The following is a 27,831-nucleotide window of genomic DNA, read 5'->3' on the forward strand; positions in this document are numbered from 1 at the left end:
TACAGTAGCTTATGGTAAATTTTATGTATTGCACCGTATTGCTGCCGCAAAATAACATATTTCACGACATATGTCAGGTGAGTGATGATGAAACAGATTCCGATTCGGATAGCCACCAAAACCAACGCATGACACTCGGGAATGGCTGCGGCAAAAGTGCTAGGAGAAGCGAAGTTTCCCATATAAAGGCAGGAAGTGAGACAGGCGGGGTTCTCTTAGTCTAAACGGGAGAATTTCACATCCGCGCGTTCACACACATAAAGTTATAACCATTTATTTTTAGCCTGGTGTAATTTTGTAATCGTATAAACGCTAATCATCCTTCATACCCTGAACACTCTGGTGTTTTCATGAATGCGACCAGTGGCCGGAGAAACGCCGAGACTGCGGGTGGTTATAATTAAATCTGCGACCTTCGCCGCCCCAGAACCCCTCCTGCTGGGTACAGATTGCGTTCCTATCGCCAGTCAGGCTCCGACAGTGATAAAGACATGGGTCTGAGAATGGCGGGGAATGGTCATCTTTTCCTGGCTTTGGAAATAAATCAATTTTCAGATCATTTTAATTATTATTGTGACGTGCTTTGTAAACACAAGCTTATATAAGACATCTAGTCAGTCACCGAAATGTTAGAGAGTTGCCATAAGGTGAGATAGATGTGGTTTACCATAAGACCATTATACATAAGAGCAAAATTAGGCCTTTCGGCCAATCGAATTAGCTCCCCTACTCAACCACGGCTGATATATTATCCCTCTCAACCCCATTCTCCTGTCTTCACCCTGTAACCTTTAATACCATAAGACATAGGATCAGAATTAGGCTTTTTGGCTCATCGACTTCTGGATTTACCTGACATGACAAATCTTGCTTCAGGATGACCGTCTCGCTTCGGAGACGAAAGGGTTTCGATTCAAGTACCATTCAAGAGACTGAAACACAAAATCTGATCTGGGTTCCCTTTGCTAAAATAATCTATTTGATGTAGGCTGCGGAGATTATAGCTTGTGAGTTATGCCTGATACAAATGATTGTGTAGAATATTATGGAATATCAGACTGTGAAGTAGAATTAGAATCAGGTTTAATGTTGTGAAAGTTGTTTTGCTGCAGCAGTACATTGCTGCAAAATAATTAAAAACTATAAATTACAATAAGTAATAATTAAAATAAATAAATAGTGCAAAAAGAGAGAAAAATAATGGGTTCATTGTCTATTCAGAATTCTGATGGTGGAGGGGAAGAAGCTGTTCCTGAAATGTTGTGTGTGTCTCTTTGCTGGTAGCAATGAGAAGAGGGCTTGTTCAGAGTCAGATTCAGTATCGGGTTTAACACCACCAGCATATGTCGTGAAATGTGTTATGCGGCAGCAGTACATTGGAATACATTATCATAAAAATATGAATTACAGTCAGTATGTGTGTGTGCGCGTGCGTGCTTGCGTGTGTGTGATAAAAAGTTAAATTAAATTATGTAGTGCAAAAAAAGAGGGGGAAAGGTAGCGAGGTAGTGTTGGGGGTGATGGGGGCCCTCGAAATGTCTCCTTGAAGAACCGCCTTTAAAGATGTCCTCGATGCTGGGGAGGCCAGTGCCTGTGATCGAGCTGGCTGAGTTTACAACTTTCTGCAGCTTTTCCCAATCCTCTGCCGTGGCTTCTCCGCACCAGACAGTGCTGCACCCAGCTCTCCACGTTACATCTGTAGAAATGTACCAGTGTCATTGATGACATCCCAAGTCGGGTAACTGGGAAAGTCCAGTAAGACAGTTTCTTCACCGTATATATTTGCCGCTCTGGTCCGGTGACAGGGGCTGGAGGTCGCGACTCTATTATGAATGTGTAAGATTCAAGCAGACGGGAATGCCTTCGAATATTTCCTGCCAGAGAGGACATGGGTTTGAAATGACACACTGGAGAGGCATTGAATTTTAAGTGTGTTTAATTAAACTAGATTAAATGGTTAAACAGGATGCAGAAGAAAATGTGTAGGAGACGTTTCAGGTCGAGTGCTCTCCGACAAAGTCCCTTTTTAAGAAACGTCATTCAGGGTTTAATGCAGAGCGGTTGTAATGCCCCCGCGGGTGCGCGCTCTATAGGCAAGTGAATTCTGATTGTATTGTAAGCAGGAGAGAAAGGGTTGTTGTTTTAATTAACTAGAAATGCCGATTTTCCGCAAGAAATTCACATAATTACTTCAGCGGATGCAGGTAAATCGCGGCCCAGTTTTAAAATGCGGAAATATAGCTTAGTGCATTGTTTGGACTAGTTCGGGGTTCCCTCTCTGTCTCTTTTGTTCTGTTCAGACCTTTCCTTTACTTTCCTCCTTTCTCTCGGGGCGCCGTGTGGCCCCCGTCATATTTACACGCAAAAGCACTCGGCCCGTGCAGTGCGGTGAGAAGCTCTCCAGCCGAACCCACGAGAGAAAGATTGTGAGAAAATACAATGCAAACGGGTGGGGAAACTTGGGCAGATTGCAAACGCTCAGGATACCCTGTTTCAGTTTGACAATACAGGAAGTCTCTCACTCAAGGACAATTATAAGGGGTTTGGGGTGGTTATGGCCAAGAATGACACAGTGCGTTGATTGGGGTGCAGATTACTAGTGGGGTGAACCTGCTGGTGTCCCGAAGCGCGGGGTTCGGAGGGGAGCTGCATTGACTTACGATGCAAGAAAGGACAAGGCGTGAAAGTAGTATCATCATCAGGTTTGACCTAAAGACAGAAAAACACATCCACGACAAAAGAAAGCCTATTCGATTCAGCGAGGTTGTTAGGACAACGAAAAAATATCCTTGGATGATTAGTTCCACTTCAAAGGAATTTACATTCAGCGGTGGAAAAGCAGGTCTTTTATTTAACCACAGGGTTTTTTTTCAAGAAGAGGAATCGTATGTTTGGTCATTGTGTTTAATTTTCTCCATTCAGAGAACACTTGTATTAAAATAAATAGCAGGACCATTATAAACTGCTAATTGTGATGTGTAAACCTATAAAAAGAATCTATCAAATAGACGGACGAAAAGTAACACAACAGGCCATTGTAGGAGATCTGGTAGACGGCACCCTTATTCACTCGCGAATACTCTGAACTGCTTCTACCATCAACGACTCTTTACGACCCATGTTCTCAGTATTATTTTTAACTTCACTCACCTCAACTCTAAACTGATTCCACAACCTACAGAATCACTATCATGTTCTTCGTATTAATTATTTTATATTTGTACTTCGTATTTTTTTGCACAGCGGTGTTTGCGCATCAGGAACAGTTATTACCCTACAACCGTCAGGCTCCTGAACCGGCGTGGATAACTTAATTCACCTCAACTATGAACTGATTCCACAACCTACAAACTCACTATCATATTCTCCGTATTAATTATTCTGTATTTGCATAATTTCTTTTCTATAGCACATTGGTTGTTCGTCAGCATTTGCGTATAGTTTTTTTTCATACATTTCCATTGTTTTAGTTTTCCATGTAAATGCGTGTAAGGCAATGAATCTCAAAGTTTCAAAGAAAAATTATTATCAAAGTATGTTTGATAATAGCCTTGAGATTATCTTCTTGCAGGCAGTCACAAAACAAAGAAGCACAATGGAATCCACGAAAAATCGACTGTCATACTTTGATAATAAATTTACTTTGAACATTGAATGCGAAACCCACTGAAAAAAAATGAGAGCGGGGCCGATTATGCAAAGACTCTGGAAATTTAGCGTCACTTAAAACGGCATGGTCAAGCATCACTTGCCAACTGGGCGTGTCCTCTTTCTATCTGAGGGTCAGTCAGCCTCCGCAGATAGTCTAGAGAATGTGTTCGAAGTAATTTTATTATCAGAGTACATGTATATCATCACATACATCCCTGAGATTCCTTTCCTTGCAGGCAATCACAGTAATGACGAGACACAATGGAATCAATGAAAGACCGCACGGACAAACAACCAATGTGCAAAAGACAGCAGTCTGTCAAACATAAAAAGAAAACTAATAATGATGACGATGATGATGATGATGATAATAATAATAATAATAATAATAATAATAATAATAATAATAATAATAATAATAATAATAATAATAATAATAAAGTAAGCAATAAATTCCGAGAACGTGAAATGAAGAGTAAATTGTGGGAACAGTTTAGTGTTGGGTCGAGAAGGTTCAGGAGCCTGATGGTTGAGGGGTAATAACTGTTCCTGAACCTGGTGGTGTGAGTCCTGAGGCTCCTGTACCTTCGTCCTGATTGCAGCCGTGAGAAGAGAGCATGGCCTGGGTGGTGGGGGTCTCTGATGATGGATGCTGCTTTCCTGCAACAGCGCTCCGTGTAAATGTGCTCAATGGTGGGGAGGGCTATACCCGTGATGATTTAATCACAAATGCTCTAAGTGACGCGCTAATTGGCTAGTTTTCTTTTTGCTTATTTACAGTCGGAGCTGATATATAATAAAGCAGGTATGTCATTAACAAATAAACGTCTCCATTTACCCCCAAATCAGTTAGATAAATCCATTTTTGTTCGAATAATTAAGAATACTCTTTCTTAAACATTTAATTCACATGTTTCTCTGCACATTTTTTTCGACAGAAGTAGCATACTGCTATTTCAAACACCAAACAGATTCGGTGCTGATATGCTCCTCTGAACTAGTCTTAAATGATCAATGGATTAAGTAATAAATAAATCAATACAGTTTGTACGTTCCTTCTTGTGTGTACGTGGGTTTTCTCCGGGTGCTCCGATTTCCTCCCACAGTCTAAAGATCTACGAGTTAATTGGCCATTGTAAGCTATTCCGTGATTAGGCAAGGGTTGTATTGCCGGGCGGCGCGGCTGGTTGTGCCGGGATGGCCTCTTCTGCGGTGTATCTTTAAATAAAAACTAGCACTCCTGTAGTCTGGAAATCGAAATCGCTTGCCCCAGTACAAACTGTGTCTGAAGTAAGACACCTTTCATGTAATTGTCTCGGTCGCCAGCCTATTATTCACAAATCGACTGTTGGCGTCGTCAGGAATGGCAGGTTGTGAATGTCCTATGAAGAAAAATCGTTCTGGTAAGAAGGGCATATATGTTCACAATGCAGACTGAAGCAAAGACTAGCCCGGCGGTTGCCCAGTCAAGGCGGGGTCGCTGAAAACCTGGGGACTGTTGTACTTTGAACTGCTTTTTTGAACATTTCTAGCCCCGGCACTGAACGTCAGTGCGTTTCTGAAAATTCACTCCTGAATAACTCCCCGTGCACGCCAATTAGCACGTTTATTGTTTCTGTCATTTGCATATTTCATATGAATTGGCTGTGACCCGAATTATTTCCAAATGACCCAAAATATTAAAGAACAGTATCACATCATTAGAGTAACATTCCATTACTAGACTATTCAGAGTAGTTGGGTCCACCTCACTTGGGAATAATGATAGTTCTGCAAATCAGGAATGATTTCGGAATGATATTCCAGTCCTCGGTGAATTAATTCAATCCTCTACATACTTAACAAACTTTGGGGAGTGTCCACCCTCTTGCGTTGTCGGGCAGTCCTGGTTCAGAGTTTTTACACAGTTGCTTCTGTTCCGCCGTTGGCAGGTATACCACGCATTTAGGAGCCCGTCCGCTACTCCATGTGTCCCGTAGGCGAGACCTTCCCCGTTGGAGCGCAAGGTGGTACCGAGCCTGCCGTCCGGTCGCTGTGGGGGAGGTGGCAGCAGTCGAATGGAAGGGACGGAATCCACTCTGAAGTCAGAACCGTCAAAGGGCATGAAGTTCATTCTACCTTCCGGCCATCTAGAAGGAGCACGCATGTCCGGCTGAGGTGAAGTCAGCTGGTTTCCGAGTTCACACAGACCAGTGGAAAACCTGCCGAGAGGTGCCCCAGCTTTGACTCTAGCGGACGGGTCCACTTTTATCCCCAGCGGGTTGGAAGCCAATTGGACAGAAGTGCAATCGGATTGAACCAGTGTAACTCCGTCTCCGGTTAGGACTGTGGATACGGGAGATAAGGGGACTCCGGGTCTAGTCTTGGTCGACGCATCCAACCTGTTCATTCTTGTGGAAGGCAGAGAGCCCAACACCGGCGCTGGAACCGATTTGTCCTCGGAACGATGGAGAGAAGATGCACTGGGCTGGAAGGAAACAACATCTCCTACAGAAAAATCACTCTCTGTGTCCGAATAAAAACCCCCGGTGAAAGTGTCGCGTTCATAATTCGTCGGGGGCGTAGGCTTACAGTGCAGTTTCATGTGTTTCCGAAGGGAACTAGGGTGCGTGTACGATTTCTCACAGTCCTTGACTTTACAGATGTAGGGTTTGTCGCTGGTGTGGACGTGGGAGTGCTTCTTTCGATCACTGCTGTTGGCGAACTTTCTTCCGCAGCCCTCAAATTCACACCTGAAAGGCTTCTCACCTAGAGAAAGAAAACATTCCGCAGAAAACTTAACTCCCAGTCTTCAAAATCGATAAAACTTTGCTCTGAAAATGTAGATATAAACATCAATTCTACCCGACATAATGTCACAAACGTGTATTAAATATTCCGGACGCACGGACAGATATATTGATTCAAGTAATCCCTTTGTCAATCTGCACACACTCAGTTGTTCGTGCGTTCAGCTCTAATGGGGCTACCCAAGGCTAATTGCTATTTCTGAATACTGTCAGCTTATAGCGCACCTGTTTGGGACTAAATTTGAATATACTCATTAAATTCGTGCTAGATTTGCATGAATCATAAATCATAAATAAATCACGTATCATAAATAAATAGCAATCTTTCTGAATTGATCCGATATTCAAACAATTGTTTCTCTCTACGCCCTTTTCGCACAAGGCCAGGACTGTCCCGCAGGGCCCGTATATTTAGAGAACAGTCCTGTAGTTCTTTTCTTCCTATGGTATTGGAGTATGTGGCAACGTGATACAGGAGCTAGTGGGGTACAGCGACTAACTGACGGCAGTGAAGGATGTAAATCCACTGTGACTCTCCCAGACTCTTCAATAACAGTTCCATGACTAACTGTTTAAAGACACCAAATCTGCTAGATTGACGCATACACTACTAACCCTGGTCAATGCAACTACGCCCCGTTAAGGACCCCCATCACCCACATGCCATCTTTTCAATGCTGTCATCAGTGAGGAGGTACATGAGCCTGAAGACACGCACTCAATATTTCCGCAGTATCTTCTTCCCATCTGCCATTAATTTCTGAATGAACAATGAACTCAGGAACACTACTATTTTTCATCTCTTTTCGCACTACTTATTTAATGTATATATACTGTGCACTGTCAACATCGACTATTTGTTTATTTGCTGCCTGACCTGCTGAGTTCTTCCAACATTTTGTACGTGTTTCTCTGGATTTCCAGCATCTGCAGAATACCGTGTTTATACATATAGTAATTGATAGTTCGTTATTATTATTATTATTATTATTATTATTATTATTATTATTATTATTATTATTATTATTATTATGTATTACAATGCACTGCTGCTGCATAACAACAAATTTCACGACTTATGCCAGTGATACTAAACCTGATTCTGAAACATTTCTACAACTGATCTCTATGTGAACGTCTTGGATGTTTCAGTTTTTAAAGGTTAGTTATAAAAGGTAAATAGTGATTCATTATGGTTGCTGTAACGTTCTTCTTCTTGAATTTATACCAATAGCTTGTCAGCAGTGCGAGATAAAGTTTAACAGCATCAAGTAGAAAATGCTGCATGAACTCAGCCGTTCAGGCAGCATCTATGGAAATGAATATACAGTCGACGTTTCCTGATGAAGGGTCTCGGCTCGAAACGTCGACTGCTTATTAATTTTCATAGATGCTGCCTGACCTACTGCGTTTCTCCAGCATTTTGTGTGTGTTGGTCTGGATTTCCAGTATCTGCAGAATCTCTAGTGTTTAACAGCATTCCGAGTCTGAGGAGGGCCTACACAACAGAGCGGAAAAGGATGAAGCAGGCTGCACTGACCTGTGTGTGTCCTCTTGTGTATTTTCAGGTTCTCTGAGCGGGCGAACAGCTTCTTGCAGCCGGGATACGGGCAATGGAATGGTTTCTCGCCGGTGTGGACCCTGACGTGATTGATCAGTTTGTACTTGGCTTTGAAGGCCTTCCCTTCCCTCGCACAGTTCTCCCAGCAGCAAACATGAGAAAGGCGCCCGGACGTCGCAACGTGCTCCACCGTCAGGTGAGCCACCAACTCCTGGATGTTGACGAAGGTCCGGGAGCAGCAGCCCTTGGACATGGGCTCGTGGCAGATCCACCTGCAGACTAGCTCCCGTTTGATGGGCTTCAAGTATCTCAGAAACGGAGTGGAGCCGCCGTGAGCAGATAAACTCAGATTGATCGGGCTGTAGTTCTGAAGCAGCGAGGAGAAGTAATTCTCGCCGCTTGTCCCCGTCACTGGGTGGTAGTGGCGTGACCTGCCGATCAGGCCCCCTGATATCCCCAGTGGGATCTGCTCATTGACCGCCCTGGTGCTCTGATCGTGAAAGGCAGGGATGAACGGGTGACCCCCACTCCCGGCGCGGCCGCTACACTCGCGGTACATTCGTTCGGCCTTGCCAAACGCGCCCTGGGCTAGACCGGCACCCGGGGGATGGTCCAGCATTACGGGCATGGAAGCTGTCGAGAAATCCCGCCGGGCGAGGAGCTCCCTCCCACTGAAGCCCGAATAAGACTGGTAGGGGGCTGCAAGAGTCGTGCCCCCGTTGTATTCGGATAGATTGTGCGAGGGACTAAGTTTTAAGGAGAGCGCCAAGTGTTCTGGGGGCAAAGGTGACGACCCCACACTGACCTCGGTCTCACTCTCCCCCGGGTACACGTGTGAGAGTGGGTAGCCACTAAATCTTGGCACGGCCGTCATCATCTGCCTGGACTGCCGGTCACCTCTGGGCAAATCCGCTAATCTGAGCGCTGGGATTCGCCTACAAGCGTGTGTCCATAACCACTCTAATCTGCTCCTCAGCACCAATCTCCCGACAGTCCCTTAAGCAGAGTGGGGAGCAGGGTGGCAGATTCTCTGATCCATATCTCACACTGCCATTCTGCATCAGGCCCCTAATCTCAGGAGCACAAAGGCATCAAAACGGACCAGGGATCCGGAATAAAAGCGCAGCAGGAAGGTCTGCTTTTCAAAACGAAGGGCGAGGGGGATTGGAGGGATTTTTTAAAATGACTGACGCGAAGCGAGCTTGCTGGGAAGATACGCATGCGCTCGCAGCGTGATTCCTCGCCAATTTTTTTGCAAAAAGAAATACTGTGAGCAACACCGTACGTCATCGTGCGAACGGTTTGTTTTGTCTGGACCATTTAGTTTAGTGAAGTCGAAAGATTGACGCGCAGTAAATAGCACAAAACCGTACCATTAAATAAGTGACGGTTTCAAATGAGAATCCGGCTCAGAATCCGGTTGAGTATCATTGGCAAATGTTGTGAAATTTGTTGTTTTTCGGCAGCAGTACATAACTAAAACTATAAATTACAATAAGAACTATATATAAACATAAATTAACCAAGTAGTGCAAAATAAGAGCAAAAAAAAAGGAATACTAGCGTGGCAGCTTTCGTGGGTCCATTCAGAAATCTGATGGCAGAGGGGAAGAAGCTGTTCTGAAACGCCGAGTGTGTGTCTTCAGGCTCCTGTACCAGCTCCCTGACGATAGTAAACATGGGCATGTCCTGGGTGATGGGGATTCTCAATGATGCATGCAGCCTTTTTGAGATTGTTGAGATACATGTTTAGAAGTGCCATGTAATGCGCCCCACCAACTGTTGTCCATTAGAGCGCATTGTACCCTCCCAGCGGAGGTAGATTCACAATAGGAGCGAGCTGTCTTGTGGCCCACGGGAAATAACCAGGGCGGAATTTATCTACCGCCTTGGTCAGCTTCCGAGGAGCTGAGAGTTTAGTCACAACAAAATTAGCGAGAATTTTCAATCGACTGAATTACTTTCACTTGGTTTTTGACTTCCCTCTCCAGCTCTGATTGACGGGTTTGAGATAGCATATGCTCAGTCCGGTAATCATGACATCAACAACGAATACGCAGACCTATCCATCTCTCTCATCAAACACACACACACACACACACACACACACACACACACACACACACACACACACACACACACACACACACACACACACACACACACAAACACACACACACACGCACACAAACACACACAAACACACACATAAAACACGCACGCACACATACAGATACACACACAAACACACACACATAAACACACACACATACACACACATAAAACACACACACACACATAAGCACACACACACACACATTAACACACACACACACATAAGCACACACACACACATTAACACACACACACACACAAAACACACGCATTAACACACACACACACATTAACACACACACACACACAAAACACACGCATTAACACACACACACACACACACACACACACACACACACACACACACACATACACGCACGCGCCATGGAAAGCAGCAATTACATACATTACTGCCACATATTCCTTCAGATATACGGTATATTCCTGCGATATACTGTAGTCTGGGTTACAAAACCACCTACACTAATTTCAATCCGCATCGAGACAGTGCCCAACAAATTGTGAAACAATTTTCTGCATGCTGAAGTCGAGAGACTACGCACTCTTACAAACCAGCTCGAGGTCGAGAGCGAAATAGCTTTTCTTTTAAAGGAGACATGTTCAAAGCGATTTTTCGATATAAAGGTTTGTTTAAATTTATATTTTGGAAATTATGTGCATTAGTTATGACATGCCGCCTAGGTATTTCATCCGCAGATAAAGTACGAAAGGTTGGCGAGCCCTTAAGTACGAACGAAAATGATCGCCTCCTCCCGGTTAACGTGAGGAGATCGGGAATGGCAGAAGTCACGTGCTCACGAGACCGACCTGCATCGGTTTTGCTCAGTTTCGGTGAAGCTAATAGAACAAGTATTTTCAAGTTCAGCAAACTTTCTCGATACCGGGCTCCCAGTGTCAGTTCAGTACCCTATCTCGGTAGCCGGTTCGAGCTGAACGCGCATCTGCCTTTCCAACAGCCTATCGGTTCTAATTTTCCTCAGAAGAGTAAAAGGGAACAACATTACCGTTCCGTCCACTGCCTGGAGCGCATTATCTGAATATTATTAACACACTGTATCTTTCAAAGTTCAAAGTTCATTTATTATCAGAACACATATATGCCACCATATACAACTATGAGATTCATTTTCTTATCGACATTCACAGTAAGTACAAGAAACACAATAAAAACAACGAAAGGCCGCACCCAGCAGGACGGAGAAACAAGCAATGTGCAAAAGACATTTCGCTGTGCAAACACAAAAATAACTACTACTACTACTAATAATAATAAGTGGAAGAAGAAAAGGAAGAAGAAGACGAAGAAGAAGAAGAAGAAGAAGAAGAAGAAGAAGAAGAAGAAGAAGAAGAAGAAGAAGAAGAAGAAGAAGAAGAAGAAGAAGAAGAAGAAGAAGAAGAAGAAGAAGAAGAAGAAGAAGCAATACATATCGAGAACATAATTTGAAGAGCCCCTGACAGAGAGTCCATAGATTGTGGGAACAGTTCAGTAACAGGGTGAATGAAGTTGACTGAAATTATCCTCTTTGTTGAACAGCCCGGTGGTTGAGGGGTAATAACTTCCTGAACATGGTGGTTACGTTGTGGCACACTGTCTGAGTATCTTTAGCAATTTTCTCAATACCGGTTGCCCAGTCTGAACTGAACCCGGACTTGCCTGCCCTTCCATCTGTCTATCGGTTCCAACTCTTGAACATGTAAACGGGGACAACATTATCGTCCCACCAGCTACTCGGAGCACAGGGTGAAACAGCCGGGACAAGGATTCCACACGTGTCCAAACTCAGCAGTTACACCAAAATATCACAGTTCTCCGTGTGTGTAGAACCAGGATCGATATTAGCACGAGTTAACTGAAAGCTGATGAAAATTTGTTTCGTCTCTTGTTTACTTTTAAAGTTAAAACACAAAGAGAGACGGAAAAGTAGATTTGACGTTGACTGACGTTGACTGTCTGACGGTCGACGTGATTTTCCCCTTTATTCTAATTAATCTGGCAAACTCGGAGTTTGGTTCCCGTGACGCCAGGGCTGGGTAGAGTTTGCAGTTTGGGGTTCCAATATGGATGGAACACATTTTCACCAGCATTTTCAAGTGCAAATTGAAGGTTATTGTCATCTGAATGTATCTATATACAACCAAACGAAATAACGTTCCTCCGGACCATGGTGCACCCACAAACCGTATATAACACAAGGCTTATAAAACAAATTATTACCATAAATAAATGAATCCAATATAATTCAAAAATGCATGCAGCGCGCAGGACAGGTAAGCAGAAAACAGTACAGTACTGTCGAGTAAGTAGGGAGCACGCTGTCCCAATGCAGTGACGAGATCTTGGTGGTGGTTGGGTATGACACTGTTACTCCGTTTCATTGTTGGGATCGCCAGCTGTAATTTCCAATGTCTTATTTCCGTTCTCGCTTGAGGCCCACATGAGCTTATATTAGAAAACTTCTCTACTGCGAAATGAAAACTCTGGATCTTCAGTTCAAACCAAGAAACAGAATTCTTCGTTAATTATCTTTCTGTTCTGAACACAGTGTTTATTGAAATAGGACAATTCTATTAGACTGCACACAAATGTCAGAGAATCAAATCACGGACATATTTCAAACAATAACACTGTGTGGCGACACAAACCTCTCATTCAGAAATACATTTAAAACAGGCGCATCATATTCCGGGTAACGTGGTGTATTTGTTAACAGTGGGGTTCGCCGCTTGGGTCATTTTCAAGAATTCTCGAACGAAGTAAAGTGCAGTAAGATTGATCCGCAATATTTTACCGAAAATCTTACTTGGCTTAGTTATCAGTAGCTACATTGAAGTTCGAGGAAAACAGTATTCAGTAAGCACGCCGCACTGTGAAGCATAGACAGCTAAAGATTTCAATATGAGCATCAGAGATACTGCAGATGCTGGAAATGTGTATGTTTCAATCTGAATTCATTTGATTTAGTGTTATTTCAGAGACACAGGTCTACCGCCCCAATGAGCATTCATCCGTACTAACCGGCATGTCTTTGGAATGGAGCGGGCGGGGTGGCGGTGGCGGGGAGGTGGGGGCGAGCACGCAGAGGCAACCCACGTGGTCACAAGGAGAAGGTGTAAACTCCCTACAGACAGCGGCGACAATTGAACTCCAGTCGCTGCCCCTGTAAAGCGATGCAGTGAATATGATACCAACTGAATTAGCAATTTAGTTTGAGGTCATGACTTCAACTTTGAAACTGGCAGTGAAAATAAATTCTATTTTGACTTTCCGGTCTAGTCCGGGTGTAGATCCGGAGCGTTTATGAAATAACGGCGATTCCGGATAATACTGTACTTTGACATAGATGCGCATATCGCCCATTGTAATTGTAGATTGTGCGGGGGGTATTTTACAGATTGGCAGATAAACCGATAGATCGATAAATGGACAAATAGATCAAATGGCAGATAGACAGTCCAATAGCAAAGACTCCTGCATTGCATTGAATTACTCGTGGATTAAAGAGCTTGTTCTATAACGAGAAGTTGGACAAACTTGGGGAGATCTGACAGAATTTTATAAGATTATGAGTGGCACAGATAGAGTAGCCAAACAGTATCTGTTTCCATTGGGCGTAATGTCTAATATCAGAGGACATGCATTTAAGGTGAGAGGGAGTAATTTCAAAGGAGGTGTGAAAGGCAAGTTTTTTACACAAAGAGTGATGGGTGTCTGAAATGTGTTGCCTGGGGTGATGTTAGAGGTAGATACATTAGGGACTTTTAAAAAGCGTTTGGATAGGCACATGAATCTGAGGGAAACAGAGGAATGAGGACTGTGTAGGCAGAGATGAATCGCTTAGATTACTAATTTATTTGGTCCTGTATAATATTGTGGGCTGAAGGGTCTGTTCTTATGCGGTATTGTTCTATGTCCTATATCCAGTAGGTACGACAGCGGCTGTGGCGTGAGAAAGAGTTCTGGTGGTAACAAGTTGTCCCTTTTTGATGCATTCGCTATTCCACTGTGGGCAAGTCGACAGACAATCTGCTCACGTCAAGATTCTGCAAATGAAACCGAAGGCTGGTTCTTGTTGGCCAAGAACTCGCCTTCTGTAGTGGCGTGAGGTCGTTCACGTGTCCTGACGGAGGGGGTAATGCCCTGGGAAAGCGTCCGCAGTACACGGCCCCTCTCAGCCCTCTGCTGCAAAGACCTGGCTAGATTTCACTTCACGACTTCAAGGTACGATGCCTGAACCCTCAATCTCCCTTCCTGGGGTTCAGACAACTTCTCTTCGAGACACCGGTGTTGCTAAATACTGTGAGGTGTACTTACCCCTGGGGACATTTTTTGTGCATCAGGATGCGCTTGGAAAAAGTGACGCGTGAGTGGCGTCCAACATTACCACTGCTGGCATTGAAATGGGTCCAGAGGAGGTTCACAGGAATGATTCCGGGAAAGAAAGGGTTAACGTATGAGAAGCTTTTGATGGCTCTGGGCCTGTACTCGCTGGTGTTTTGATGAATGAGAGAGCAGGGGAGGGGGGTCTCGTTGTAACCTATCGAATATTGAAAGGCCTAGTTCAGGGATTCCCAACCTGGGATCCACACGGACCTGTTGGTTAATAGTTGGGGTGTATGGATTAAAAAAAGGTTGGGTATTCCTGGCCTAGTGGATGTGAGAGGATTTTTCCCAGTAGTGGGTGAGTCTAGTACCAGAGGGCGCAACCTCGGATTAGAGGGACGTCCATTTGGAACGGGGATGACGGGGAATTTCTTTAGCGAGAGGGAAGTTAATCTGTGGGATTCATTGCCAGAGACGGCTATGGAGGCCAGGTCATTTGGTGTATTTAAAGCGCAGGTGGTTAGTTTCTTGATTCAGGGCGTCAAAGGTTACCGGGAGAAGGCAGGAGAATGAGTTTGAGAGGGATAATAAATCAGCCATGGATGCGTGGCGGATCAGACTCGATGGGCCGAATAGCCTTATTCTGAACCTGTTTTATGGTCTTGAAGCCTGTTCCCGGGCGGTGATTTCGGGCGGCAGTCCAGATGAAGGGTTGGTATTGTGGCTGCAGTCAGCACCCCGACCGCCGGCTGCCGACTCACACAAATACCTTCAAGTGTTCCTTGACTAGCGTTGCTTCTCAGGGTTCAGTCACGCAGAAAGGGGTCAATAAAAAAGTGGCGCGGACAACAAAAGAGCAAAATACAATAAAACCACCCTCCGTGTCACAGGTCACCTTCATTACTGGTTGAGATATTTACAACTCTTCTCAACTGCAAAAGGTAATCGTACAATGATGCCGTCCTTAGTAAGAACGAACGCCTTGTTTTACTCGGCCCCGTCAAAGTCTCTAATGCAATTAGGAACGATACCGTCATTTGAGTTATTCAGTAGAGGGTGAGATTTACGGTGTTTTAGGCTTGTTGATGGTCTATTTGGTTAAGGTTCCCCTGAACACCAATAAAGCCCATTATTCTTGTCATCGTTTACTCTGCCGTGATGCGCATTAATCATCCCCGTGGGATGATCCTTCGGTTATTGATTGATTAGACCACAACACAGGACAATTGAACATGTGTTTTTCCGTCTATCTTCTACAATAAACACAATTGCAGTTTTCAATCTTCCGGAGGCCACTCGATATTCATACTGCTTTCTGGTGAAATCCCAAATTACATTTAAATACCGCGTAGGAATTTAGGAATTGTATGTGTCATTGAAAATTGCATTTAAATCGCCAATTGTACAACGCCTGACAGGAAATCAAAACTGTACAAAATACGTCGGGACAACTCTAAGGAGTTTGAAACTTTTTTGGAAGCGCTGCTTTCTTCAGTTGTACAACAGAATTCACTAAATTCTACCCAATAAATATTCCATGCTCTCGACCTTGACCAAAATTAATTAAAAATCGACGAGATTTGTTTGGTCACAGTTGCAAGGCACCGAGTTTAACGATTTGTAAACACAACAAACATTTTATTTACAACAGGGAGCGAGGAGAGAGAGAGAGAGAGAGAGAGAGAGAGAGAGAGAGAGAGGAGAGAGAGAGAGAGAGAGAAGAGGGGAGAGAGAGAGAGGGAGAGATGAGAGAGAGTGAGAGGAGAGAGGAGAGAGAGAGAGAGATGAGAGAGAGAGAGAGAGGAGAAGAGAGGAGAGAGAGAGAGAGAGAGAGAGAGAGAGAGAGTGGGGAGGGAAGGCGTTACACTTGTGAGATTTTACATGCCACATCTGACAGCGAACAGTACCTAACACGGCCATTATAGAAACGGCTAGAAATTACCCGTGGACAGACGGATACAGAACAAACAAACAAACAAACAGATTTCTCTGTTTCGTCTTTTTCAAACTTCTTGCAGATTTTATTTTAGTATTTATTGAATCTACTGTGCCGCAAACTGCTGGATATTAACATTTTGTTTTTATATTTTTTATTTAGAAGATAAATTTTAACTCACGGCAATAGGAATATGCACTTCGGATAAATAACAAATAATTTATTGGAAAACGTACGCCGGAGCCCGTGTTATCTGATAAAAAGAATTCGCGTGGTCGATTTATATTCATGTAAGAGAAAAAAACAACTGATTCTTGTATCTTTGACATAAATATATAATATTACAATATTTGAAGGGCAATGAGACCAAATATTCGATAGATGATATCAGACAAAGTAGCAATATTTGATGGCAATTTTTATTCTCAATACTGGATGCCACGATGTAACAATTTCACTCAAATCGGGTAACTGATAATTTCGCGGTAAAGGACCATTACAGATTTTTTGAAGACGCTTGGGAGCAGCTTGCGATGGGATGAAATTTCCTGACGTAGTTACTAAAGTCTCAGACACATACAAAATAGCAATTTAGCGTTGTACGGCGAATTCTGAATTAAAATCCAATCACAAGAGAACGGACGTTTCTTGTGCGTTTGTGAAATAGAGCGACATTAATTGAAATTAGTTACATTAATTACCTGTATGCCAATTGATTGAGGTTAACCATGGTTCTAACTGTAACATAGTTGTCGTAAAGAAAGACGATTAATTATATTACAGATCGCAATTAGCCGTATATTCCTGGAGTGAAGTGAAGCAAATTGGATTGCAAATTCACACAAAATGCTGGAGGAACTCAGCAGGCCAAGCGGAGTCTATGGAAAGAGTACAGCCGACGCTTTGGGCCGAGCAGATTTTCTCTTGTTTGGGTTGTAAATTCGATCGACAGAATTCTTTATTTAACCAAGCGCAGTCTGCCGTTTTACAAAGTAAATACGAGGTTTGTAGAATCGGTTTATTATTTTAAACCATTTCGGAAAAAGCGAATTCAATCGCGTCGCTCTCGAGTTTGATACCTATAACTCAATGAGAAATATTAAATATTTCAGCTAATAATGTGACTAGAAAAATGATTCATCCAGTTTACTTTGGTTAATCTACGTTGATTCGTCTAGAAACAGAGTTATTCTTTGTTGCACAAGAGAATAGTTCCCTCGTCTCTCTCGTTACAAAGTGTTAATCAAACAGGAAGGCCTTTGTCCCGCCGTCACGAAGTAAGAGAATCGTTTCTTTGAATTATTCCGCGTTAGATGGTACAATTTCAAAACGTATACGCAATACATAATGCAATTCTAAACCAGCCGAAACACAGCCGAGATATTTTCACTTTAACCTGCTGAGTGTATTGGACTTTACAGCAGAATTTGAGCCTGAGAGAGTTGAGCGGGAGAACTGATTGCACATCTGCCCCACAAAGCAACATACTTACTTCCCTCGATTATTTATATCGCTTACGTAAAACTGGTTCCGTGTGTATGTGCTGATTGGTACGGAATGAAAACATACTAAGTTTTATTTCAATAATCCCAATCGATGTACGTGTCTACTATAGTTTCAAGTTTAATTATCATTCAACCACACACAAGAATACAGCGTTCCATTGGGGCCAGGGGGGCAAAAATACACTATCAACAGTCACACAGCACACATCACATATAATTATGATAGCATAAAGGCATACGGTTATAAAAAAATAATCTAGCCCAAGTCCCTGAATGTCATGGCCTTTAGATTGAAGGTGCAGGAATATTGTCCTGGAGCCACGTTTCTGGCTCGCTCAGTCGGCTTCGGACGGTAAACCATCTTTGAGAGAAGAGTAAAGCAAGCAGCTAGTGAGTCTATCTGCACAGCATTTAGAGGGGAATGTGAACACTGCCTCGGGTTCACTGTGTTTAAGAGTTCAGAATGAAATTAAGCTGTGTAATCCAACACAGTTCTGAATCCTGCACAACTCCACACGGCCTGGCTTTGTGACCGGCCAGGCTGCAGTGATCATTTGAAAGTTCGGGTTTAGCGGGATCTGGAGCCGGTCTCCGAGGTGTGATAATGCGCTCTCTACTTTCTCCCGAAGATAACAGTTGGCTCAAATTATTTTAAAGGCAACAGCACCGGGCTATACACATGTGTCAGGCTATAAGTCAGAGGTCAAAGAGTCTGCCTTGCGCGAAGTCGGCGACATCAGAAGGCTGATACAACGGGATAGTCAGTTGATGACCTAATTGAATTAGGCGTTTTTGTTAGAGGGAGAACGGATGCGCGTGCGTCTTGTCATTAATTATCTCCCACAACCACATAAACTGGCATTTCGGGCCTTCACCGAAACATTCAAAGTCAGCATCCCCGGAAATAATTGAAGCGGATTACGACGGGGGTGGGGGGTGTGGGGCATTTTTCTAGTTTAATGACGACTACAGTTCCCAACAAAATGAATTTTTGAACTTTTATAACAACTCGGGGACCGTGCACAGTTCCATTGGTGGAATATTCTCGAAGGATTTTCGCCGATACAGGGCAGGAAAATTCCCAACAATTCATTGAGAGTTTTTGTTTTGTAAAATCGCAATTTAAAGTGAAAGCAGAAGAGATTGCAGGGGCTTGCGCCGGTTCCTGGTTGTTCTTCATTCACGCGTTCTGGACTTCTGAAACCAACAACAGCCCTTTTCATCCACAAACACATTAACAGCGCAACAACATCAAACTGCTAAACCGTCCACCTTTATTAAACAAATCTTTTCTTTTGCAAGATATGTATTCTACCAAAACCAGGAAAGTTTTGCACCCCGCAAGTCGCTGGTGTTAAGGAAATCTGATTAAATTATACATCTTTCTCTTTATAAAATGTGTTGAATAAAGGGCTATAATTATTCAGCATTGCAAAGAACTCACCTTCTACCTTTGTTTTCGCCACTGAACCCATGCACTGAGCGCGTTTGTGGGACGAGGAGCTGCAGAAGCCTGCGGAGCTGCACTGAACTCACAGCTCACTGCAAAGCTAAAAAAAAGAGGTAGTGAAGTTCTTTCCAATGTACTGTTTGGGGATAAGGGCCGTCAAAGAATCGTGTTATAAAGCTCTGCATGAAGCAGAGCCTCAATGCATCTCTGAACTTGATCAGATTTTATGTTTCCTGCAGCGAGGCGGCGGCAGTTGTGTGGAGGCTGTTCAATGGACAGATTTGGGTAGGACAATCGCAATCCCACACCTTCCGGAGACTCTCCTTCCAAACCCAGCTACACCTTTGTGTGTGTGTGCCGCGTGTATATGTCAGAGTGTGAATGCGCGCGCGCGCGTGTGTGTGTGTGTGTGTGTGTGTGTGTGTATGCGTCTGTGTGTGTGTGTGTGTGTGTGTGTGTGTGTATGCGTCTGTGTGTGTGTGTGTGTGTGTGTGTGTGTGTGTGTGTGTATGCGTCTGTGTGTGTGTGTGTGTGTGTGTGTGTGTATGCGTCTGTCTGTCTGTGTGTGTGTGTGTGTGTGTTTGTGTGTATGCGTCTGTCTGTCTGTGTGTGTGTGTGTGTGTATGCGTCTGTGTGTGTGTGTGTGTGTGTGTGTTTGTGTATGCGTCTGTCTGTCTGTGTGTGTGTGTGTGTGTATGCGTCTGTGTGTGTGTGTGTGTATGCGTCTGTCTGTCTGTGTGTGTATGTGTGTGTGTATGCGTCTGTCTGTCTGTCTGTGTGTGTGTGTGTGTGTGTGTGTATGCGTCTGTGTGTGTGTGTGTGTGTGTGTGTGTATGCGTCTGTCTGTCTGTGTGTGTGTATGTGTGTGTGTATGCGTCTGTCTGTGTGTGTGTGTGTGTGTGTGTGTGTATGCGTCTGTCTGTCTGTGTGTGTGTCTGTGTATGTGTGTGTGTGTATGTGTGTGTGTGTGTATGCGTCTGTCTGTCTGTCTGTGTGTGTGTATGTATGTTTGTGTGTGAGTCTGTGTATCTACCCTGTGTGTGACTTTGAGTGTATCTGTGTTCGCGTGTACTGTGTATATGATTGTATGTGAATATGTGTTCTCTGTATGTGTATGTGTGTGAGAGAGAGAGAGAGTGTGTGGGTGAATCCGTGCGTGTGTACTCTGTGTGTTTATGAGAGAGTGTGTGTGGGGATACGTGTGCCTGTGTCCGAGAGTGAATGTGTGTGAGAGAGAGTGAGTGTGTACAGACTGGAGTCGGTGTGCATTGCTGCTCGTGACAACTGAACAGCAACTTTAGTATGGTTTAATTTTAAAAGGGAGCAAATAAACAATGCCAATAATCATACAATGACAGCTTCCCCTCCCTTTGTACGTGTACAAAGAAAATCTTCATATTGTGTAGTCAGGAAAATACCCGAAGTGAGTTCTGTAAGTAATAGTTAACTTTTAAATAGGTGTTCAACCAGACACTTCCCGCAGAATCAGTTTGGACAACATTCAAAATTCACGATTGTTTAATGCCATTTCCTGTACAAAAGTGCAAAGGAGAACAAAATAATTGTTACTCCGGATCCGATGCAACACAAAAAAAACGCACTAAGATAGAGAACTCAATAATAATAAAACATTAAATCACAATAACTATAAATACAGAAGGTAGCTTATATACATAGATTAATTGTGTGTCCATAAAGTAACGCCACAGACTGTCATTTTACACATTTGCACATTTATTGTCCCTAAAATCCTCAAAACATTTTTAAATGTCAGGAAGATTCTTTTTCATTGTGAGCTCAAGGGACCAATTTAACCAACAGATGGGTAAAGGCTGCTTGAAAGTGGGGCTGGGGGCGGGGGGGGGGAGGTAACAATACGAACTGGTCTGCGGATTCAATATTTGAGACCATCAGGGAAACATTGGTGGGAAGTCTCCCCAACCATCACGGCTCTTTCAACGAAAATGTGTGCAGATTTGATTGACGCAGGAGTTGTGCATTTCTCGACCCTTCCTAGTGTACAAATCTCTACTTTTAAAAGGAATCTGCAGCGGAACAAATGGTCTGAGCGCAGTGGGGAGCACAAAGAGCGGATTTGGCCTTCTACGCGGTACCACTGGTTGAGCGTAATTAAGTCCAAATATACAACACATTTTAAACCGCTGTTTCTGAAATTAAATGGAAGAGTATGATGCAAATCAGACTGAACTGGGCACAATTAATCAAGGGCGATAACATAGAGGTGCCATACCTGTAAATAACCCTGGCAATCAACCAATCGGAATCAAGAAACTGTGAGCCTCTTGGATATTTTAATAGCAATTTGTGCCACTCAACTGGGTTTCTTCCAATCAATTCACAGCATGACGCTCACGTGACGGCAAGCTCCTCTTCCCCTGATTGGTTGGCTGCAGGTTGCCTCTTGAGTTGGGCAGTTGTGTGATTGACTCTATCAGTGAGAGAACTCCAGCCTATTGAAGAGGAGGTATCCGGCTGAGAGCAACAATCACTCCTGGAGTTTGGTTTTTTTTTGAACAGCGCGACCTCATCAAAGGCGTTTCTAATGCAAAAAGACTGAACCGGGACATTTTGCAGAGTCCAGGGTCTCCCGCCCCCCCCCCCCCCCCCCCCGCCATCTGCTTCCAGATTCCCCCCGGAGCGAGCGTATTTTGGGGTAGATGGCGATGCTGCTCGACGGTGGCCCCCAGTTCCCCACGCTGGGAATGGGTGGTTTTGGGAGTCCCCGACACCATGACATGACTAACCGCGAGCCGGCACTGGGGTTCGGCCCTTTCTGCGACTCGCCTCACCCTGGAACCTTCAAGCTCAGCCCGGGGTCTCATGAGATTTCGGCCGGCCAGAACTCTGCTTTCACCCCGCAGGCATCGGGCTACACCGCCGCTTTGGCTCCTCACGCCGGCCAAGTTGGCTCCTACGGTGGGACGCCGTTCAACGCCAGCCGGGAGTTTCTGTTTCGCAACCGGAGCGGCACTCTCGGGGACTCGGCCAACGCGGGCTCCCAGCATAGCCTCTTTAGCTCGCCCGGCGGGGGGGATGCACGGACCCCCGGCTATACCGGACGCCCCGGGACATCTCCTCTTCCCAGGACTTCACGAGCAGAATTCCAACCACTCGTCGGCCGCCGGGCACGTCGTGAACGGTCAGATGCGCCTCGGATTGCACGGTGAGTTGTTCGCCAGAGCAGACCCTTACCGGGGCGTGAGCAGTCCGCGGGTCGAGCACTACTCGACGGCGCAGCTGCACAACTACAACCCGATGAATATGACGATGGGGATGAACGTGACGCGGCACCAGAGACCCGGCGCGTTCTTCCGCTACATGAGGCAGCCCATCAAACAGGAGTTACCCTGCAAGTGGATGGACGAAGTTCAGAACAATCGCAGCAAAGCCACTTGCGAACGGACTTTCGGCAGCATGCACGAGCTGGTAGCCCACCTCGCCGTGGAGCACGTCGGCGGGCCCGAGCACACCAACCACATCTGTTACTGGGAGCACTGTTCCCGGGGAGGCAAATCCTTCAAGGCCAAATACAAACTCATCAACCACATCCGCGTGCACACGGGTGAGAAACCTTTTCCGTGCCCCTTCCCAGGATGTGGGAAAATATTTGCCAGGTCTGAAAACCTGAAGATCCACAAACGGACCCACACAGGTAAGGGGGCAACAAGGGGGTGAGCCCGCCCGGGCAGCCATGGTTTTTGTGTGGGGCCTTTTCCCAAACCGCGATCAGTATTACCCTGTGGATATTGACAGCACTGGCCGGTACGAACACTTACACCACGCTCCTTCGACCAGAAACAATTCAATCTGATCTCACATTCCACCCCCCCGCCCCCCCCCCCCCCCCAGTTACTTAGTGGAGATGTTGTCGGGGACTTTACGAAACTTGTTTGGAAAACATTCACTTTCAGAGTGGAAAAATAGCTGGTGTCTTTCGCACTTTTCCCCCCAGGCAGGAGGTACTTCCAGAGACAATTCTAAAGATGCGCGCCTTTGTCTTTTATTTTCACAACAATAAAGGATGACATTTTATTCCATTTACCGAGGATTAGAGAGAAACTCTCATTCGCCTCTTGGCTTCAACCGCCTTGTAGCCGCACTTCACGTCCGCACTTGAAGCAAAGCGCAACCGGCACTTTTGTTATACCATGAGGTTAGTTCGTTTTGTTTCTGAGCGAAGGAAAGAGATCAAATTGCCAAAGTCCTTGCGCGGGGAACTACAATTCACAGAAAGGTTACACACTGTTTTTCTAGTCGTTTCCCCCTGATGTAGGCCAAAGGTTTCAAACCATCAAACGCCTTATTTAAAAAAAACAATTCACATCTTTCTTAAAAACGAATCTAAATCAAACTTACAAGTAAAATCATACTACATTATTAATTCAGGTGAAATATCCAATTGCAGAATTTAACCACAAATGGTCTTTTTATAGTTTTCTAGATTTCTTGGTCTTTGGATTCTTCACATATTCTCGATATTTATTACTTAGTTTTTCTTTTTGCATTTGCAGCTTGTTGTGTTTTGAACACCGGTGTTTGTTCTATCCTGTTTCTTTCATTTTACTGTGAATTCCTGCGAAATAAACCTCAGGGTTATAAATGGTGACATAAATGTACTTTGACTTTTAGACATTGGCCCTGAAAGTAAGAAGGCAGTAAATAATTCGGGTTACATATGTGTAAGACAGATAGTTCCTGATGGTACATGTATTGTTTCCGCACAGGTGAAAAGCCGTTTAAGTGTGAGTTTGAGGGCTGTGACAGGCGATTCGCCAACAGCAGTGACCGCAAGAAGCACATGCATGTGCACACATCAGACAAGCCCTACATCTGCAGAATGTGTGACAAGTCCTATACGCATCCCAGCTCCCTTCGTAAACACATGAAGGTAACCGCTTCTTTACTGATGGTCTGGATGTGGACTTACTCCGGGAACCCAAGCCCACTTGACATTCCCAGTGCACACCCCGCTCGCCCCACGACTTCGCTACTGGAAGCGTTTCTGTTTCTGCAGAGCCCAACTTATGCCGAAGGAATCCGCGCCGGGTTTGTGTTTGAGGAAATTCGCGTCGCCACGTTTCTGATTTGTCGTTGCAGGTTCACGAATGCCAGGGTTCGGAGACATCTCCCGCGCCCAGCTCCGGATACGAGTCCTCCACTCCCCCAGCCTTGCTCTCCTCAAACAGTGAAGATCCCGGCAAGAGCGCGGCGCCACTCGCACAGAACCATCCCAGTCACAACCCGCCGCTGCCGCCTAATTTTAATGAGTGGTACGTGTGAGGATCGGAAAGAGGAGGCTGTTCGGGGACGGATCCGGCGGCTCACCACCTCCAACCTGTTGAAACTTTACCGAACCGAGCAGATAACCGCGTCCCGGCAAAGCGCTGCCGGCGGTAAGCGGCTGGTGGTTGGCTCCGGTTTCAAGGCGAAAGTTGAGCTGGTCGACACCGAGAACACACTCAGGATTTCAACCGACTGCACCGGCGCTCAAGAGGTGATGGTTTTTTTTTCCCGTTGTTTTGCCAGAATTTTTTTTTAATGAGGGTTGGGAACTCGCGTTTGCCATTTCTAGTAAGTTCACGGCACCTCAAAGGTGGTGACTGAAATCCAGACAGTCTTAAAAGAAACTGCCAAAGTCTTATTATGTCTTGAAGTTAAAAGAATTCTTGTGAATGTATTTCCTGTCCGACTGGGTCAAAGCTATTGTGGTCTTATGCTTTTCACAAGTTGCGCAGTCCTGTCACCGGCGCTGCTCCGTGACAATTAACGTTGCCTTTTTTGTAACAACTAATTTCTGTAAATATACATATTCATAATGTCATATTTATCACTTTGTAATTTAATCGTCGATATTTGCGTGACTTGCTGAAACAATATTTATGAAGAATTGTTTTCTAACAAAAACTATGTACAGTTTGATTTTTTCTGAAAAAAGGTTATAACAGCGTTAACATTAAACAGTTTTCGTTTACAAAACCAAGACGTGTTCAATATTCAGCTTCCCCGTTTCCTCAAACCGCTCGCAGTGCAATTTTGCTGTGACTTACTGCCCATCTCTTGAAAAAAAGAATTTAAATCGTTCCGAAAATTATTTGATAATTAACATAAAATTGCAGATTCTGAATTATTTTAAAGAAAATTTAAAGCGATTAATTAAAAGGAGACTGAATTAATAATAGTCGGGGAGTGTGTATGTGTATGAATCGTTGTGGTAATAGATAGGGAAGAGGCCTTAGAGATGACGCTAAGTGTCTTCCTAAAAATCACTGTTTGCATAGTTAGTCCATTAATTAATTGGCTCATTAATTAATAATTAAGCGGAGAAAAATTGATAGGCTGAATGGCCTGATTTTTGTTTCTATATCTTATAGTCAAAGAAAGGAAAATAGAGGGTTATAGGGTAGTGTGGGTGTAGTACTTTTTTAAGGATTATATGGGTCGGCACAACATGGAGGGTTGAAGGGCCTGTACTGTGCTGTAGCGTTCTATGGTTCAATAATTGCGTCCTACACCAAGTTTACACATCAGAATATGGTTTATTATCACGGATTTATACCACACAAAATCACTGAATAAAGGCTGTCTTCTGTTTACTCGTAAGATTTCAACTTGATTTTCCCCTTCCCATCCCCCAACCACCCCCGAGAAAAGATTGTTTGCCCACAGCAAACATTTATCCAGCGAGTGAGCACCGACCGCCGCGGATTGCCACATTCGCTGCCGGATATGATTTAACATAAACTCCAGCGCTGAGAGTTTGCGACCGGCCGATTCCAAACATGTACAATATCGCTATATCAATCTTCATACAGGCAGGGGAAGAGATAATTCACGTTTCAAAATAATTAAATTCCATTTAACTATATACAGAAGCGTTGGGATTTATAGCTCCGTCCATGCCGCCGTAAAATAGCAATATTACCGGGCTCTCCGTTTCACTGGAGTCCAGTCACCACCAGCTTTTCACTGTTCCTAGTACTTCAACCTTCTACCATCGGAAGTTACAATTACAATAACAAAACAGATGTATTTATTTTAAAAGTCAGGCAAAGCGTCTTCTTAAGGCCATCGCCTCTACAGGGGCATATCCGCCGACAGCAGCTCGCAGAGTCTCTGTCCTGGGTCAGTCTGTCAAATTGTCCCCACGTGTCGTCCACCTTCATCCCTCTCCTCTCTCTCCCAGAGGAGAAGTCTTTTAGAGCCTTTGCTGGCGTTTCTGCAGTTGTGGGTTTTTCTGGGATGGGGTTGCTAGGCCCATGTCCTTTTGCAGCCGGGCTTGGGACTGTTCATGGCGGAGTTCAGGCAAAGCGTACGGCAGAATGATACAAGAGAAGCTGGTCGCCGTGGGCTTTCTAAACAACAGCGTGACCAGGGTCGCTCGATCACGTATTAATTAAGATCGAGTACAAATCACGTGGGACGTGTCTAACTGGCAGCAGAGATTAACTTTAATATCGTGTTGACCTTGGGTGATTCCTGTGATTTCTTAAAATATAAATTATGAAATCTTTATCTCGCGGTCTGCAAATGTCTATAGGGATTGCTTAAACTACATGCATTCACGATTGTATAAACAGCTCGTTTTTCTCCACGGTGACAGTGTGTTAATTCGGGAAGTCAGGAGACTGCGATATACCTACTGGATAATTATACTCCCACCAATGGCTGACAATCAATAAATTCGTATTCTAGCGTTGGCGTATATTCAGTCGTTTTTGGGTTCGCAGTTCTCTCCGGATAACACTGACATGAAAACCTACAGAGAATTCCTGTTGCATATTTAAACCGATTCATTTGAAGGTTTCGTGTAACTGGACTTAATCCGCGTTCTTCGCCCTGCTTTGAATATTTTCTCCTTCCTAGTTTCATTTTTAAAATGAATTAACGAATTGCACAGACTCTTCGGTGAATTAAAACATATTTCAATGTTTATTAGCCTTCGCTAACAGAAGTACATGTTAATATATTGTATACACCAGTTACAGCGGAGATTTCTGTCCTTTGAACCAACGCCGGAAAGACTGGTTTTAGAGAGTTGCATTAAATAAAACACAAATAAATATATATATTAAATCCAGTTAATTAGATATTCAATCTTTATATAAAAGTATATCCCAATTTTATGTAATTTAAACGTCGTAAATTAATAATAAGGAATAAACGCGGGCTTAAACGCAAACAGTAGCTTCCGAAGGTTAAGACTTTCAAACAATATCGAAGATTAAAGGTGTCAGAATTAGCATCTCCAATTTCCTCTGGTGTCCCGGTCTTCGTAGACGGTCGTGTTGGTATGCGGCCCATGCGCGACTGTGTAAATGCTAGTTAACATTAACTTGTGTAACTGCCTGTTCTTGAACATATTTTTGTGTGTTTATGAGCCCGGGTTTATTTGTAAGTGAGAAGATGCGAATGTTCGTGAGTAAACTGATTTTGAATTATGTTTGCACTGTGTCCTTGCATT

At 44.1% G+C, this 27,831-nt stretch overlaps 2 protein-coding genes across 2 annotated transcripts; one reads left to right on the top strand and one right to left on the bottom strand.

Moving 5' to 3' along the window:
* Positions 1-4,565: 4,565 nt before the first annotated feature.
* On the bottom strand, positions 4,566-9,291 carry LOC140735029 (uncharacterized). The gene is made up of 3 exons (XM_073059858.1): positions 9,219-9,291; positions 7,981-8,997; positions 4,566-6,399 (listed from the first exon to the last, which is right to left on the bottom strand). Exons 1-3 carry the CDS (start codon positions 9,289-9,291, stop codon positions 5,474-5,476), a joined length of 2,016 nt encoding a protein of 671 aa, XP_072915959.1. The 3' UTR covers positions 4,566-5,473.
* A 12,727-nt stretch (positions 9,292-22,018) lies between these two features.
* Positions 22,019-25,346, top strand: zic3 (zic family member 3 heterotaxy 1 (odd-paired homolog, Drosophila)). Its single transcript, XM_073057750.1, is given in 4 exon segments — positions 22,019-22,384; positions 22,386-23,022; positions 24,095-24,258; positions 24,468-25,346. Coding segments are annotated over 4 exon segments (1,341 nt in total). The 5' UTR covers positions 22,019-22,027; the 3' UTR covers positions 24,651-25,346.
* The last annotated feature ends 2,485 nt before the right edge of the window (positions 25,347-27,831 follow it).

This window comes from Hemitrygon akajei, chromosome 10, assembly GCF_048418815.1.
Source record: "Hemitrygon akajei chromosome 10, sHemAka1.3, whole genome shotgun sequence".
NCBI lineage: Eukaryota > Metazoa > Chordata > Chondrichthyes > Myliobatiformes > Dasyatidae > Hemitrygon > Hemitrygon akajei.